The sequence below is a fragment of the Bombina bombina genome, chromosome 3 (genome assembly GCF_027579735.1).
Source record: "Bombina bombina isolate aBomBom1 chromosome 3, aBomBom1.pri, whole genome shotgun sequence".
NCBI classification, from domain to species: domain Eukaryota; kingdom Metazoa; phylum Chordata; class Amphibia; order Anura; family Bombinatoridae; genus Bombina; species Bombina bombina.
In genome coordinates, this window is record NC_069501.1 from 31,992,507 (window position 1) to 32,008,197 (window position 15,691).

General features: G+C 37.2%; 1 protein-coding gene across 1 annotated transcript in view; it reads right to left on the reverse strand.

The window, feature by feature from the left end:
* SPAG17 (sperm associated antigen 17) overlaps window positions 1-15,212 on the reverse strand; it is a 783,114-nt gene extending 767,902 nt beyond the window's left edge. The window contains exon 1 of the mRNA XM_053705129.1: window positions 15,047-15,212. Coding sequence (XP_053561104.1) covers window positions 15,047-15,154 — 108 coding nt within the window. The 5' untranslated portion in view covers window positions 15,155-15,212. The remainder of the gene's footprint in view (window positions 1-15,046) is intronic.
* Window positions 15,213-15,691: the final 479 nt, after the last annotated feature.

The window sequence follows — 15,691 nt, forward strand, 5'->3', positions numbered from 1 at the left end:
AGGCTCCTCTTCATCCAATGTCCGTCATACACTGAAGATTGAATGCAAGGTACCGCATTCAATTTGGGGTACCTTGCATTCCTAATGGCTGAAATTTTGAAATCAGCCAATAGGATTAGAGCTACAGAAATCCTATTGGCTGTTCAAATCAGCCAAGAAGATTTCAGTAGCTCTCATCCTATTGGCTGATTTAAAAATTTCAGCCAATAGGAATGCAAAGTACCCCAATAAATATGGGGTACCTTGAATTTAATCTTCAGTGTGCAGCGGAAGATCGCATGAAGAGGAGCCTCGACGCCGATGAGGACCGCTGCCACTGAAGACCGCCGCCGAGGATACGTGCATCGGGAAATCCAGCTCCGCACCTCCGCCTGGAAGAAGACCTTCTCCGCTGGACTTCAGAAATGGTGAGTACCTTTTTGGGGGTTAGATTTAGGATTTTATTTTATTTTAATTTTTTTTTTTTAATATTAGGGATTTAATGGGCTTTTAAAAGAGCTGAATGCCCTTTTAAGCGAAATGCCCATACAAATGCCCCTTTAGGGGCAATGGGTAGTTTAGGTTTTTTTAGTGTTAGTTTTTTTTATTTTGGGGAGTTTGGTAAGTGGGAGTTTTTTACTGTTAGGGGGGGGACTTAGTATTTTTTAAATGTAAAAGAGCTGTTTAACTTAGGGCAATGCCCTACAAAAGGCCCTTTAAGGGCTATTGGTAGTTCAGATTAGGGGGTGTTTTTATTTTGGGGGGGCTTTTTTATTTTCATAGGGATTAGGTTTAATATTTTTATTTTTAATAATTTTGTTTATTTTTTTCTGTAATTTTAGAGTTTTTATTTTTTTGTAATTTTAGATAATTTTTTGTAATTTAATGTTAGGTTTCATTTAAGTGTAACTTAGTATTGGGTATCATTTAGGGGGTGTTAGGTTAGGGGGCTTAGTATTTAAATTATTTATGGGGGGGTTGGCGGTTTAGGAGTAAATAGGTTAATTAGGTTTATTGTGAGTTGGGGGTTTGGTGATTTAGGAGTTAAAAGGTTAATTAGGTTTAATTGCAATGTGGGGGGTTGGCGGTTTAGGAGTTAACAGGTTAATTAGGTTTATTGCGATGTGGGGGTTGGTGGTTTAGGGGTTAATAGGTTAATTAGGTTTATTGCGATGTGGGGGTTTAAGGGTTAATATTTTAATTATGTTATTTGCAGATTAGGGGTTAATTACTTTATTATTTTGCGATGTTGGTGGTTTCGTTGTTTGTTAATACTTTGTGCTGGAGTTTATTTTTTTGTTATACTTCAGCGGCGATTAGGTTTTTTTTTTTCTCTTGCGGGCGGTTACGTGTTGTTTCGTTGTTTCATGCAGGCGGTTGCGTGTTTTTATTTTTTTAATGTTTCGTTTGCCTACGCTGCATCCAGGTGAATTCTTTTGGCTGCGTGCACACCCAACATACTTTTGGCTGTCTGGAGCAGCCAACATTCCTTTGAGGATGCGTGTACCACTGGCGACAGTGACGGACGCATTACAAACGTGATTATAGTATAGATTATTTATAACAAAGTGTCGCAAAATCCCATAGTGCTGCGTATAGAGATAATGGTAATGATAAAGATTTGTGATACGATACAAATAAATAACAGACTAAACAAAACTGGAATAGGAGGAAGAGGGCCCTACTCCGGAGAGCTTACAATCTACAGGTTGAGGGTGCAGAGATATAAACTGTGGGGTATGTGAATTGAAATTGCAGTGACTTCCTATTAAATTATGGACAAATAGAGTAAAAAAAAAAAAAAAAAGTATAAACTACAATAAAAATGTTGTTACATTTTAAATCTTATTTTTCTGTTTTACTTGTCTTTATTAATGAATTAGTTCATTAAAACTGCTTGTTGTCTTCTTTAGTTGCTGTTATGCTGCATATTTGGATTGACCCATAAATAAAATAATACTTTTTAAGAAACCCCTGGCACATGGCCCCTGTAATGTGAATTTAGGGAACCCAGAATGTACCTTGTAGTAGCCTCCTATAACATATGATCACATAATGCCATTAGGTAGGTGTATACTGTAGCAATATAATCCTGATTATTCAAATCACATCTTAAAAGGACATTAAACACTAAGGCCTAGATTACGAGTGGAGTGCAAAATTCCCCATTACGCGAGCATGATATTTGCGCTCCACTCATAATACCAGCGCAGCAATTGTGTACATACACATATTAACACAAATATATATGTTAGAATCATATATTTATAGGAATAACACAGTCCCCATAGGCCGCTATTTAAAGGAACCACTGCTTTGTGCAGTTACATTTAAAAAAACTTAAATGCTGATTTTTTTTATTTTATTAAGGATATGCACACTGTATTTTAGGGGCAATTGGGGGACATTTTTAAAGTTAACCAGAGTTCTGACCTCTAGTTATTTTCAGAGCGCTAATTGCTACAGCACTTGTAATAGCTGGTTATTTATTGTGCGCCCGTCAACGGGCAAATTTTGTTTTCTTTCGTGATTCAGATAGAGCATGCAATTTTAAGCAACTTTCTAATTTACTCCTATTATCAATGTTTCTTCGTTATCTTGCTATCTTTATTTGAAAAAGCAGGAATGTAAGCTTATGAGCCGGCCCATTTTTGGTTCAGCACCCTGGATAGAGCTTGCTGATTGGTGGGTACATTTAGTCACCAATCAGCAAGCAGTAGCCAGGTGCTGAACCAAAGAGAGGCCGGCTCGTAAGCTTACAGTCCTGCTTTTTTTCTGCAAATAAAGATATCAAGAGAACAAAGAAAAATTGATAATAGGAGTAAATTAGAAAGTTGCTTCAAATTGCTTATCTGTCTGAATCACGGAAGTAAAACATTTGGGTTCAGTGTTATGTTGTGACTTATATGTCCAATTAAATATGACGATCTAATCTAATCTAATCAGCTATTGGTCAGATCCATGTGATAACACGCGCACATAACTCCCAGCAGAGTAACCCATGAGCTACAATAACTGGGTTATGCAGGCAATGACCCCTGGCTACAGCAAAAAAAATCTAATTCACTTACACACGTGTGTTACTGTAATGCTCAGTGGTAACCCTTATTAGGCACCATGGAGCACGGGCCGAAGTCTTCATCCAAGCCAGCAGAATGAAGTGGTGGTGGGCTCCGGGAGCGGAGGGATAGGGGTTAATACATTTAGTTAGGTTGCGGCGGTGTCGGGGAGCAGCGGAATAGGGGTTAATAACTTTATTTAGTTGCGGCGGGGTCCGGGAGCGGCGGGATAGGAGTTAAACATTTTATTATAGTGGCAGTGTTTAGTGACAGGGTATAAATAAAGCTGGGAAAAAGCCGAATAGCAGCGAGATCGATGACTGTTAGTTAACAACAGTCCGCTGCTCATCGTCCCGTACTTGGTGCGCGTCTTTTTGATAGCTTTTTATATAAATATGGAGAGTGTTTTCAGGTCTGCGGCCGTGATGTTAGGCGATGTCAGACGAGCGTATTGGTGCCGGCGAATGCAGCACAGTTGACGGCTTGATAAGTAGGCCTCCTAATCTAGTAATGAGTCTACAACAGGTGAACTAGATCACAAGCTGGAACAAACAAGACCATGTGTTACTGTAATGCTCTATGGTAACCCTAATTAGGCACCAGGAAGCACAGACACTACCTGTAACGTATGGGTAGTGCGAGTACAACGTAAATATCTAATCTAGTAATCAGTCTAATATAAGGTAATGTAGATCACAAGCTGGAACAAACAAGACCATGTGTTACTGTAATGCTCTATGGTAACCCTTATTAGGCACCAGGAAGCACAGACACTATCTGTAACGTATGGGTAGTGCGAGTACAACGTAAAGATCTAATCTAGTAATCAGTCTAATATAAGGTGAAGTAGATCACAAGCTGGAACAAACAAGACCATGTGTTACTGTAATGCTCTATGGTAACCCTTATTAGGCACCAGGAAGCACAGACACTATCTGTAACGTATGGGTAGTGCGAGTACAACATAAATATCTAATCTAGTAATTAGTCTAATATAAGGTGAAGTAGATCACAAGCTGGAACAAACAAGACCATGTGTTACTGTAATGCTCTATGGTAACCCTTATTAGGCACCAGGAAGCACAGACACTACCTGTAACGTATGGGTAGTGCAAGTACAACGTAAAGATCTAATCTAGTAATGAGTCTACAATAAGGTGATGTAGATCATAAGCTGGAACCTCAGGGTCAGGCACTGTATGGGACTCTGGTCCATTCCACTTCTGTGAAATAGGCTAATGGGCTTACTAATACATATGCAAATGCTTTGCATATAAAACAATTAAAGGGACAGTATACACTAATTTTCATATAACTGCATGTAATAGGCACTACTATAAAGAAGAATATGCACATATACTGATCTAAAAATCCAGTATTAAACCGTTTAAAAATTTACCTAGAAGCTCTCAGTTTAGTACTTTGAAAAAGGTTAGCTGGAACACCCACTGAACTTGGTTTTATAGCAAAAAAGCAGACACTAACCCTTCCTTTGCATATGAAAAGACTCTTTACACAGAAAAGAGCAAGCTGGAGTAGGTATACATCAGTATTCTCCTTAAACTTTGGGGCTAGTTAGGAGTCTGAAAATCTACACATTGGTTAGGAGTCTGAAAATCTATCTATAAATAAAAAAAAACCTGTATGGGCTATATAAATGTATCATCTACAAAACATTTAAGCAAAGAAAACTCTAGTGTATATTATTATTATCGGTTATTTGTAGAGCGCCAACAGATTCCGCAGCGCTGTATAATTCCCCGTTAAGAGACAATAAATTAAACTGAGCGCACAGCTCATTAGTATCATACTCAGCACAGAGATCTCATACCATACTCAGTATGAGTTCATTAGTACCATACTCCTCATTTATACCATACTCAGCTCACAGCTCATTACTACCATACTCAGCGCACAGCTCATTAGTACCATACTCAGCGCACAGCTCATTAGTACCATACTCCTCATTAGTACCATACTCAGCGCATAGCTCATTAGTACCATACTCCTCATTAGTACCATACTCAGCGCATAGCTCATTAGTACCATACTCCTCATTAGTACCATACTCAGCGCATAGCTCATTAGTACCATACTCCTCATTTATACCATACTCAGCTCACAGCTCATTACTACCATACTCAGCTCACAGCTCATTACTACCATACTCAGCGCACAGCTCATTAGTACCATACTCAGCGCACAGCTCATTAGTACCATACTCCTCATTAGTACCATACTCAGCGCATAGCTCATTAGTACCATACTCCTCATTAGTACCATACTCAGCGCATAGCTCATTAGTACCATACTCCTCATTAGTACCATACTCAGCGCATAGCTCATTAGTACCATACTCCTCATTAGTACCATACTCAGCGCATAGCTCATTAGTACCATACTCCTCATTAGTACCATACTCAGCGCATAGCTCATTAGTACCATACTCCTCATTAGTACCATACTCAGCGCATAGCTCATTAGTACCATACTCCTCATTAGTACCATACTCAGCGCATAGCTCATTAGTACCATACTCCTCATTAGTACCATACTCAGCGCATAGCTCATTAGTACCATACTCCTCATTAGTACCATACTCAGCGCATAGCTCATTAGTACCATACTCCTCATTAGTACCATACTCAGCGCATAGCTCATTAGTACCATACTCCTCATTAGTACCATACTCAGCGCATAGCTCATTAGTACCATAATCCTCATTAGTACCATACTCAGCGCACAGCTCATTAGTACCGTACTCCGCGCACAGCTCATTAGGACCGTACTCCGCGCACAGCTCATTAGGACCGTACTCCGCGCACAGCTCATTAGGACCGTACTCCGCGCACAGCTCATTAGGACCGTACTCCGCGCACAGCTCATTAGGACCGTACTCCGCGCACAGCTCATTAGGACCGTACTCCGCGCACAGCTCATTAGGACCGTACTCCGCGCACAGCTCATTAGGACCGTACTCCGCGCACAGCTCATTAGGACCGTACTCCGCGCACAGCTCATTAGGACCGTACTCCGCGCACAGCTCATTAGGACCGTACTCCGCGCACAGCTCATTAGGACCGTACTCCGCGCACAGCTCATTAGGACCGTACTCCGCGCACAGCTCAATAGTACCGTACTCCGCGCACAGCTCAATAGTACCGTACTCCGCGCACAGCTCAATAGTACCGTACTCCGCGCACAGCTCAATAGTACCGTACTCAGCGCACAGCTCTCATTAGTACCGTACTGTGTGTACTTACAAAATAAATCACTGGTTTTAGTAACAGAGATTTCAGGTTGTAGTAGTCACATGTCACAAACTTTATTTTCACCTGTCACTTGTCAAATAACCCTTTATTTTACACAGTAAATTGTCAGTTAACCATTTATTACCCCTGTAACGTCACTTAAAGGGACACTAAACCCAATTTTGTTCCTTTATGATTCAGATAGAGCAGCTATTTTAAGCAACTTTCTAATTTACTCCTATTGTCATTTTTTCTTTGTTTTCTTGCTATCTTTATTGAAAAAGCAGAAATTTAAAGTTTAGGAGTTGGCCCATTTTAGGTTCAGCACCATGGATAGCGCTAGCTTATTGGTGGCTAACGTTTACCAAAAATGGGTCGCCTCCTTTGCTTTACATTCCTGCTCTTTAAATAAAGATAGCAAGAGAACAAAGATAAATTGATAATAGGAGTAAATTAGAAAGTTGCTTCAAATCGCTGCCCTATCTGAATCATTAAAAAAAATGTGGGTTTAGTATCGCTTTAATCCTTTATTTTCCACTGTCACACAACCCTTTATTTACCTTGTCACTTAACCCTTTATTTCCACTGTAACTTGTCACTTAACCCTTTATTTCCACTGTAACTTGTCACTTAACCCTTTATTTCCACTGTAACTTGTCACTTAACCCTTTATTTACACTGTAACTTGTCACTTAACCCTTTATTTACACTGTAACTTGTCACTTAACCCTTTATTTACACTGTAACTTGTCACTTAACCCTTTATTTACACTGTAACTTGTCACTTAACCCTTTATTTACACTGTAACTTGTCACTTAACCCTTTATTTCCACTGTAACTTGTCACTTAACCCTTTATTTACACTGTAACTTTTCACTTAACCCTTTATTTACACTGTAACTTGTCACTTAACCCTTTATTTACACTGTAACTTGTCACACAACTCTTTATTTACACTGTAACTTGTCACTTAACCCTTTATTTACACTGTAACTTGTCACACAACCCTTTATTTACACTGTAACTTGTCACTTAACCCTTTATTTCCACTGTAACTTGTCACTTAACCCTTTATTTACACTGTAACTTGTCACTTAACCCTTTATTTACACTGTAACTTGTCACTTAACCCTTTATTTCCACTGTAACTTGTCACTTAACCCTTTATTTCCACTGTAACTTGTCACTTAACCCTTTATTTACACTGTAACTTGTCACTTAACCCTTTATTTACACTGTAACTTGTCACTTAACCCTTTATTTACACTGTAACTTGTCACTTAACCCTTTATTTCCACTGTAACTTGTCACTTAACCCTTTATTTACACTGTAACTTGTCACACAACTCTTTATTTACACTGTAACTTGTCACTTAACCCTTTATTTACACTGTAACTTGTCACTTAACCCTTTATTTACACTGTAACTTGTCACTTAACCCTTTATTTACACTGTAACTTGTCACTTAACCCTTTATTTACACTGTAACTTGTCACACAACTCTTTATTTACACTGTAACTTGTCACTTAACTCTTTATTTACACTGTAACTTGTCACTTAACCCTTTATTTCCACTGTAACTTGTCACTTAACCCTTTATTTCCACTGTAACTTGTCACTTAACCCTTTATTTACACTGGTAACTTGTCACACAACTCTTTATTTACACTGTAACTTGTCACTTAACCCTTTATTTACACTGTAACTTGTCACTTAACCCTTTATTTCCACTGTAACTTGTCACTTAACCCTTTATTTACACTGTAACTTGTCACTTAACCCTTTATTTCCACTGTAACTTGTCACTTAACCCTTTATTTCCACTGTAACTTGTCACACAACTCTTTATTTCCACTGTAACTTGTCACACAACTCTTTATTTACACTGTAACTTGTCACTTAACCCTTTATTTACACTGTAACTTGTCACACAACTCTTTATTTACACTGTAACTTGTCACTTAACCCTTTATTTCCACTGTAACTTGTCACTTAACCCTTTATTTACACTGTAACTTGTCACTTAACCCTTTATTTACACTGTAACTTGTCACTTAACCCTTTATTTACACTGTAACTTGTCACTTAACCCTTTATTTACACTGTAACTTGTCACTTAACCCTTTATTTACACTGTAACTTTTCACTTAACCCTTTATTTACACTGTAACTTGTCACTTAAACCCTTTATTTCCACTGTAACTTGTCACTTAACCCTTTATTTACACTGTAACTTGTCACTTAACCCTTTATTTACACTGTAACTTGTCACACAACTCTTTATTTACACTGTAACTTGTCACTTAACCCTTTATTTCCACTGTAACTTGTCACTTAACCCTTTATTTACACTGTAACTTGTCACTTAACCCTTTATTTACACTGTAACTTGTCACTTAACCCTTTATTTACACTGTAACTTGTCACTTAACCCTTTATTTCCACTGTAACTTGTCACTTAACCCTTTATTTACACTGTAACTTGTCACTTAAACCCTTTATTTACACTGTAACTTGTCACTTAACCCTTTATTTACACTGTAACTTGTCACTTAACCCTTTATTTACACTGTAACTTGTCACTTAACCCTTTATTTACACTGTAACTTGTCACTTAACCCTTTATTTACACTGTAACTTGTCACACAACTCTTTATTTACACTGTAACTTGTCACTTAACCCTTTATTTACACTGTAACTTGTCACTTAACCCTTTATTTACACTGTAACTTGTCACTTAACTCTTTATTTACACTGTAACTTGTCACTTAACCCTTTATTTACACTGTAACTTGTCACTTAACCCTTTATTTACACTGTAACTTGTCACTTAACCCTTTATTTCCACTGTAACTTGTCACTTAACCCCTTTATTTACACTGTAACTTGTCACTTAACCCTTTATTTACACTGTAACTTGTCACACAACTCTTTATTTACACTGTAACTTGTCACTTAACCCTTTATTTCCACTGTAACTTGTCACTTAACCCTTTATTTACACTGTAACTTGTCACTTAACCCTTTATTTACACTGTAACTTGTCACTTAACCCTTTATTTCCACTGTAACTTGTCACTTAACCCTTTATTTCCACTGTAACTTGTCACTTAACCCTTTATTTACACTGTAACTTGTCACTTAACCCTTTATTTCCACTGTAACTTGTCACTTAACCCTTTATTTCCACTGTAACTTGTCACTTAACCCTTTATTTACACTGTAACTTGTCACACAACTCTTTATTTACACTGTAACTTGTCACACAACTCTTTATTTACACTGTAACTTGTCACTTAACCCTTTATTTACACTGTAACTTGTCACTTAACCCTTTATTTACACTGTAACTTGTCACTTAACCCTTTATTTACACTGTAACTTGTCACTTAACCCTTTATTTCCACTGTAACTTGTCACTTAACCCTTTATTTCCACTGTAACTTGTCACTTAACCCTTTATTTACACTGTAACTTGTCACTTAACCCTTTATTTACACTGTAACTTGTCACTTAACCCTTTATTTCCACTGTAACTTGTCACTTAACCCTTTATTTACACTGTAACTTGTCACTTAACCCTTTATTTCCACTGTAACTTGTCACTTAACCCTTTATTTACACTGTAACTTGTCACTTAACCCTTTATTTACACTGTAACTTGTCACTTAACCCTTTATTTCCACTGTAACTTGTCACTTAACCCTTTATTTACACTGTAACTTGTCACTTAACCCTTTATTTACACTGTAACTTGTCACTTAACCCTTTATTTACACTGTAACTTGTCACTTAACCCTTTATTTACACTGTAACTTGTCACTTAACCCTTTATTTACACTGTAACTTGTCACTTAACCCTTTATTTACACTGTAACTTGTCACTTAACCCTTTATTTCCACTGTAACTTGTCACTTAACCCTTTATTTACACTGTAACTTGTCACTTAACCCTTTATTTCCACTGTAACTTGTCACTTAACCCTTTATTTACACTGTAACTTGTCACTTAACCCTTTATTTACACTGTAACTTGTCACTCAACCTCTTTATTTACACTGTAACTTGTCACTTAACCCTTTATTTACACTGTAACTTGTCACTTAACCCTTTATTTCCACTGTAACTTGTCACTTAACCCTTTATTTACACTGTAACTTGTCACTTAACCCTTTATTTCCACTGTAACTTGTCACTTAACCCTTTATTTACACTGTAACTTGTCACTTAACCCTTTATTTCCACTGTAACTTGTCACTTAACCCTTTATTTACACTGTAACTTGTCACTTAACCCTTTATTTACACTGTAACTTGTCACTTAACCCTTTATTTACACTGTAACTTGTCACTTAACCCTTTATTTCCACTGTAACTTGTCACTTAACCCTTTATTTACACTGTAACTTGTCACTTAACCCTTTATTTTCCACTGTAACTTGTCACTTAACCCTTTATTTACACTGTAACTTGTCACTTAACCCTTTATTTACACTGTAACTTGTCACTTAACCCTTTATTTACACTGTAACTTGTCACTTAACCCTTTATTTACACTGTAACTTGTCACTTAACCCTTTATTTCCACTGTAACTTGTCACTTAACCCTTTATTTCCACTGTAACTTGTCACACAACTCTTTATTTCCACTGTAACTTGTCACTTAACCCTTTATTTACACTGTAACTTTTCACTTAACCCTTTATTTACACTGTAACTTGTCACTTAACCCTTTATTTACACTGTAACTTGTCACTTAACCCTTTATTTACACTGTAACTTGTCACTTAACCCTTTATTTACACTGTAACTTGTCACTTAACCCTTTATTTCCACTGTAACTTGTCACTTAACCCTTTATTTACACTGTAACTTGTCACTTAACCCTTTATTTCCACTGTAACTTGTCACTTAACCCTTTATTTACACTGTAACTTGTCACTTAACCCTTTATTTCCACTGTAACTTGTCACTTAACCCTTTATTTACACTGTAACTTGTCACTTAACCCTTTATTTCCACTGTAACTTGTCACTTAACCCTTTATTTACACTGTAACTTGTCACTTAACCCTTTATTTCCACTGTAACTTGTCACTTAACCCTTTATTTACACTGTAACTTGTCACTTAACCCTTTATTTACACTGTAACTTGTCACTTAACTCTTTATTTCCACTGTAACTTGTCACTTAACCCTTTATTTACACTGTAACTTGTCACTTAACCCTTTATTTACACTGTAACTTGTCACTTAACCCTTTATTTCCACTGTAACTTGTCACTTTAACCCTTTATTTCCACTGTAACTTGTCACTTAACCCTTTATTTCCACTGTAACTTGTCACTTAACCCTTTATTTCCACTGTAACTTGTCACTTAACCCTTTATTTACACTGTAACTTGTCACTTAACCCTTTATTTACACTGTAACTTGTCACTTAACCCTTTATTTCCACTGTAACTTGTCACTTAACCCTTTATTTACACTGTAACTTGTCACTTAACCCTTTATTTACACTGTAACTTGTCACTTAACTCTTTATTTACACTGTAACTTGTCACTTAACCCTTTATTTACACTGTAACTTGTCACTTAACCCTTTATTTACACTGTAACTTGTCACTTAACCCTTTATTTACACTGTAACTTGTCACTTAACCCTTTATTTCCACTGTAACTTGTCACTTAACCCTTTATTTACACTGTAACTTGTCACTTAACCCTTTATTTACACTGTAACTTGTCACTTAACCCTTTATTTACACTGTAACTTGTCACTAACCTCTTTATTTACACTGTAACTTGTCACTTAACCCTTTATTTACACTGTAACTTGTCACTTAACCCTTTATTTCCACTGTAACTTGTCACTTAACCCTTTATTTCCACTGTAACTTGTCACTTAACCCTTTATTTCCACTGTAACTTGTCACTTAACCCTTTATTTCCACTGTAACTTGTCACTTAACCCTTTATTTACACTGTAACTTGTCACTTAACCCTTTATTTCCACTGTAACTTGTCACTTAACCCTTTATTTCCACTGTAACTTGTCACTTAACCCTTTATTTCCACTGTAACTTGTCACTTAACCCTTTATTTACACTGTAACTTGTCACTTAACCCTTTATTTCCACTGTAACTTGTCACTTAACCCTTTATTTACACTGTAACTTGTCACTTAACCCTTTATTTCCACTGTAACTTTTCACTTAACCCTTTATTTACACTGTAACTTGTCACTTAACCCTTTATTTCCACTGTAACTTGTCACTTAACCCTTTATTTCCACTGTAACTTGTCACTTAACCCTTTATTTCCACTGTAACTTGTCACTTAACCCTTTTATTTACACTGTAACTTGTCACTTAACCCTTTATTTACACTGTAACTTGTCACTTAACCCTTTATTTACACTGTAACTTGTCACTTAACCCTTTATTTACACTGTAACTTGTCACTTAACCCTTTATTTCCACTGTAACTTGTCACTTAACCCTTTATTTACACTGTAACTTGTCACTTAACCCTTTATTTCCACTGTAACTTGTCACTTAACCCTTTATTTACACTGTAACTTGTCACTTAACCCTTTATTTCCACTGTAACTTGTCACTTAACCCTTTATTTACACTGTAACTTGTCACTTAACCCTTTATTTCCACTGTAAACTTGTCACTTAAACCCTTTATTTCCACTGTAACTTGTCACTTAACCCTTTATTTACACTGTAACTTGTCACTTAAACCCTTTATTTCCACTGTAACTTGTCACTTAACCCTTTATTTCCACTGTAACTTGTCACTTAACCCTTTATTTCCACTGTAACTTGTCACTTAACCCTTTATTTACACTGTAACTTGTCACTTAACCCTTTATTTACACTGTAACTTTTCACTTAACCCTTTATTTACACTGTAACTTGTCACTTAACCCTTTATTTCCACTGTAACTTGTCACTTAACCCTTTATTTCCACTGTAACTTGTCACACAACTCTTTATTTACACTGTAACTTGTCACTTAACCCTTTATTTACACTGTAACTTGTCACTTAACCCTTTATTTCCACTGTAACTTGTCACTTAACCCTTTATTTACACTGTAACTTGTCACTTAACCCTTTATTTACACTGTAACTTGTCACACAACTCTTTATTTACACTGTAACTTGTCACTTAACCCTTTATTTACACTGTAACTTGTCACTTAACCCTTTATTTACACTGTAACTTGTCACTTAACCCTTTATTTACACTGTAACTTGTCACTTAACCCTTTATTTACACTGTAACTTGTCACTTAACCCTTTATTTCCACTGTAACTTGTCACTTAACCCTTTATTTACACTGTAACTTGTCACTTAACCCTTTATTTCCACTGTAACTTGTCACACAACTCTTTATTTACACTGTAACTTGTCACTTAACCCTTTATTTCCACTGTAACTTGTCACTTAACCCTTTATTTACACTGTAACTTGTCACTTAACCCTTTATTTACACTGTAACTTGTCACTTAACCCTTTATTTCCACTGTAACTTGTCACTTAACCCTTTATTTACACTGTAACTTGTCACTTAACCCTTTATTTCCACTGTAACTTGTCACTTAACCCTTTATTTACACTGTAACTTGTCACTTAACCCTTTATTTACACTGTAACTTGTCACTTAACCCTTTATTTCCACTGTAACTTGTCACTTAACCCTTTATTTACACTGTAACTTGTCACTTAACCCTTTATTTACACTGTAACTTGTCACTTAACCCTTTATTTCCACTGTAACTTGTCACTTAACCCTTTATTTACACTGTAACTTGTCACTTAACCCTTTATTTCCACTGTAACTTGTCACTTAACCCTTTATTTACACTGTAACTTGTCACTTAACCCTTTATTTACACTGTAACTTGTCACTTAACCCTTTATTTACACTGTAACTTGTCACTTAACCCTTTATTTCCACTGTAACTTGTCACTTAACCCTTTATTTACACTGTAACTTGTCACTTAACCCTTTATTTCCACTGTAACTTGTCACTTAACCCTTTATTTACACTGTAACTTGTCACTTAACCCTTTATTTACACTGTAACTTTTCACTTAACCCTTTATTTACACTGTAACTTGTCACTTAACCCTTTATTTCCACTGTAACTTGTCACTTAACCCTTTATTTACACTGTAACTTGTCACTTAACCCTTTATTTCCACTGTAACTTGTCACTTAACCCTTTATTTACACTGTAACTTGTCACACAACTCTTTATTTACACTGTAACTTTTCACTTAACCCTTTATTTACACTGTAACTTGTCACTTAACCCTTTATTTACACTGTAACTTGTCACTTAACCCTTTATTTACACTGTAACTTGTCACTTAACCCTTTATTTACACTGTAACTTGTCACACAACTCTTTATTTACACTGTAACTTGTCACTTAACCCTTTATTTACACTGTAACTTGTCACTTAACCCTTTATTTACACTGTAACTTGTCACTTAACCCTTTATTTACACTGTAACTTGTCACTTAACCCTTTATTTACACTGTAACTTGTCACTTAACCCTTTATTTACACTTAATGTTCTACTGTCACTTGTCACATAGCCCTTTCTTTTCCAATATCACATTAACCATTTATCTCTACTGTCACAATATTTTCCAATGTCACTTATATGTCACATATCAGATCCCCCATACACAACACACAAGGCATAATGCAGTTACCCCTCCCCTCTACCTCGTCTAGCGGGGCGGTGATGAGTCCTGTCTCCCACAGCCGTGACCCGCTCTGCATAGTGCCGCCTGCAGTGGAGCCGGAACTCTTCACACGCTGTTTGGGTGGCATCGTGCTGCAGCGGGGTCAATCGGTATAGCTCTCGGTAGGTACGGGGATAGCTCTCGGTAGGTACGGGGAGCGCTCTCGGTCGGCTGTACGTACACCTCAGGACCAGTGCAGGGTATCTGTCTGTAAACACGGGCACGGCTCTGTATTAGCGCTGGAACAATTCGGTGATGACTCCGGTACCAGAGGTCGTTCTCGCTTCCCAATCAGTTTCACTAAGTTTGTTGCCATCCAGCAGACGCTCTTTGGTTGCCTAGCAACAGAAAAACGAGAGTAAGCGCAACCAGAGCGGCAGCCAAATAGATACAGCGCCACCCAGCGTGAGACAGTGAGTTTCACCCTCAGTATCAGTGCGCTGTGAAACGGTTAGTGCACTGCAATCTCATAGAGTGTCAACCAGAGCCCCAGGGTGAGACGTCCAGTGCCACCACAGTGTCACCTACAGCCCCAGGGTGAGACATCCAGTGCCACCACAGACAGTGTCACCTACAGCCCCAGGGTGAGACATCCAGTGCCACCACAGACAGTGTCACCTACAGC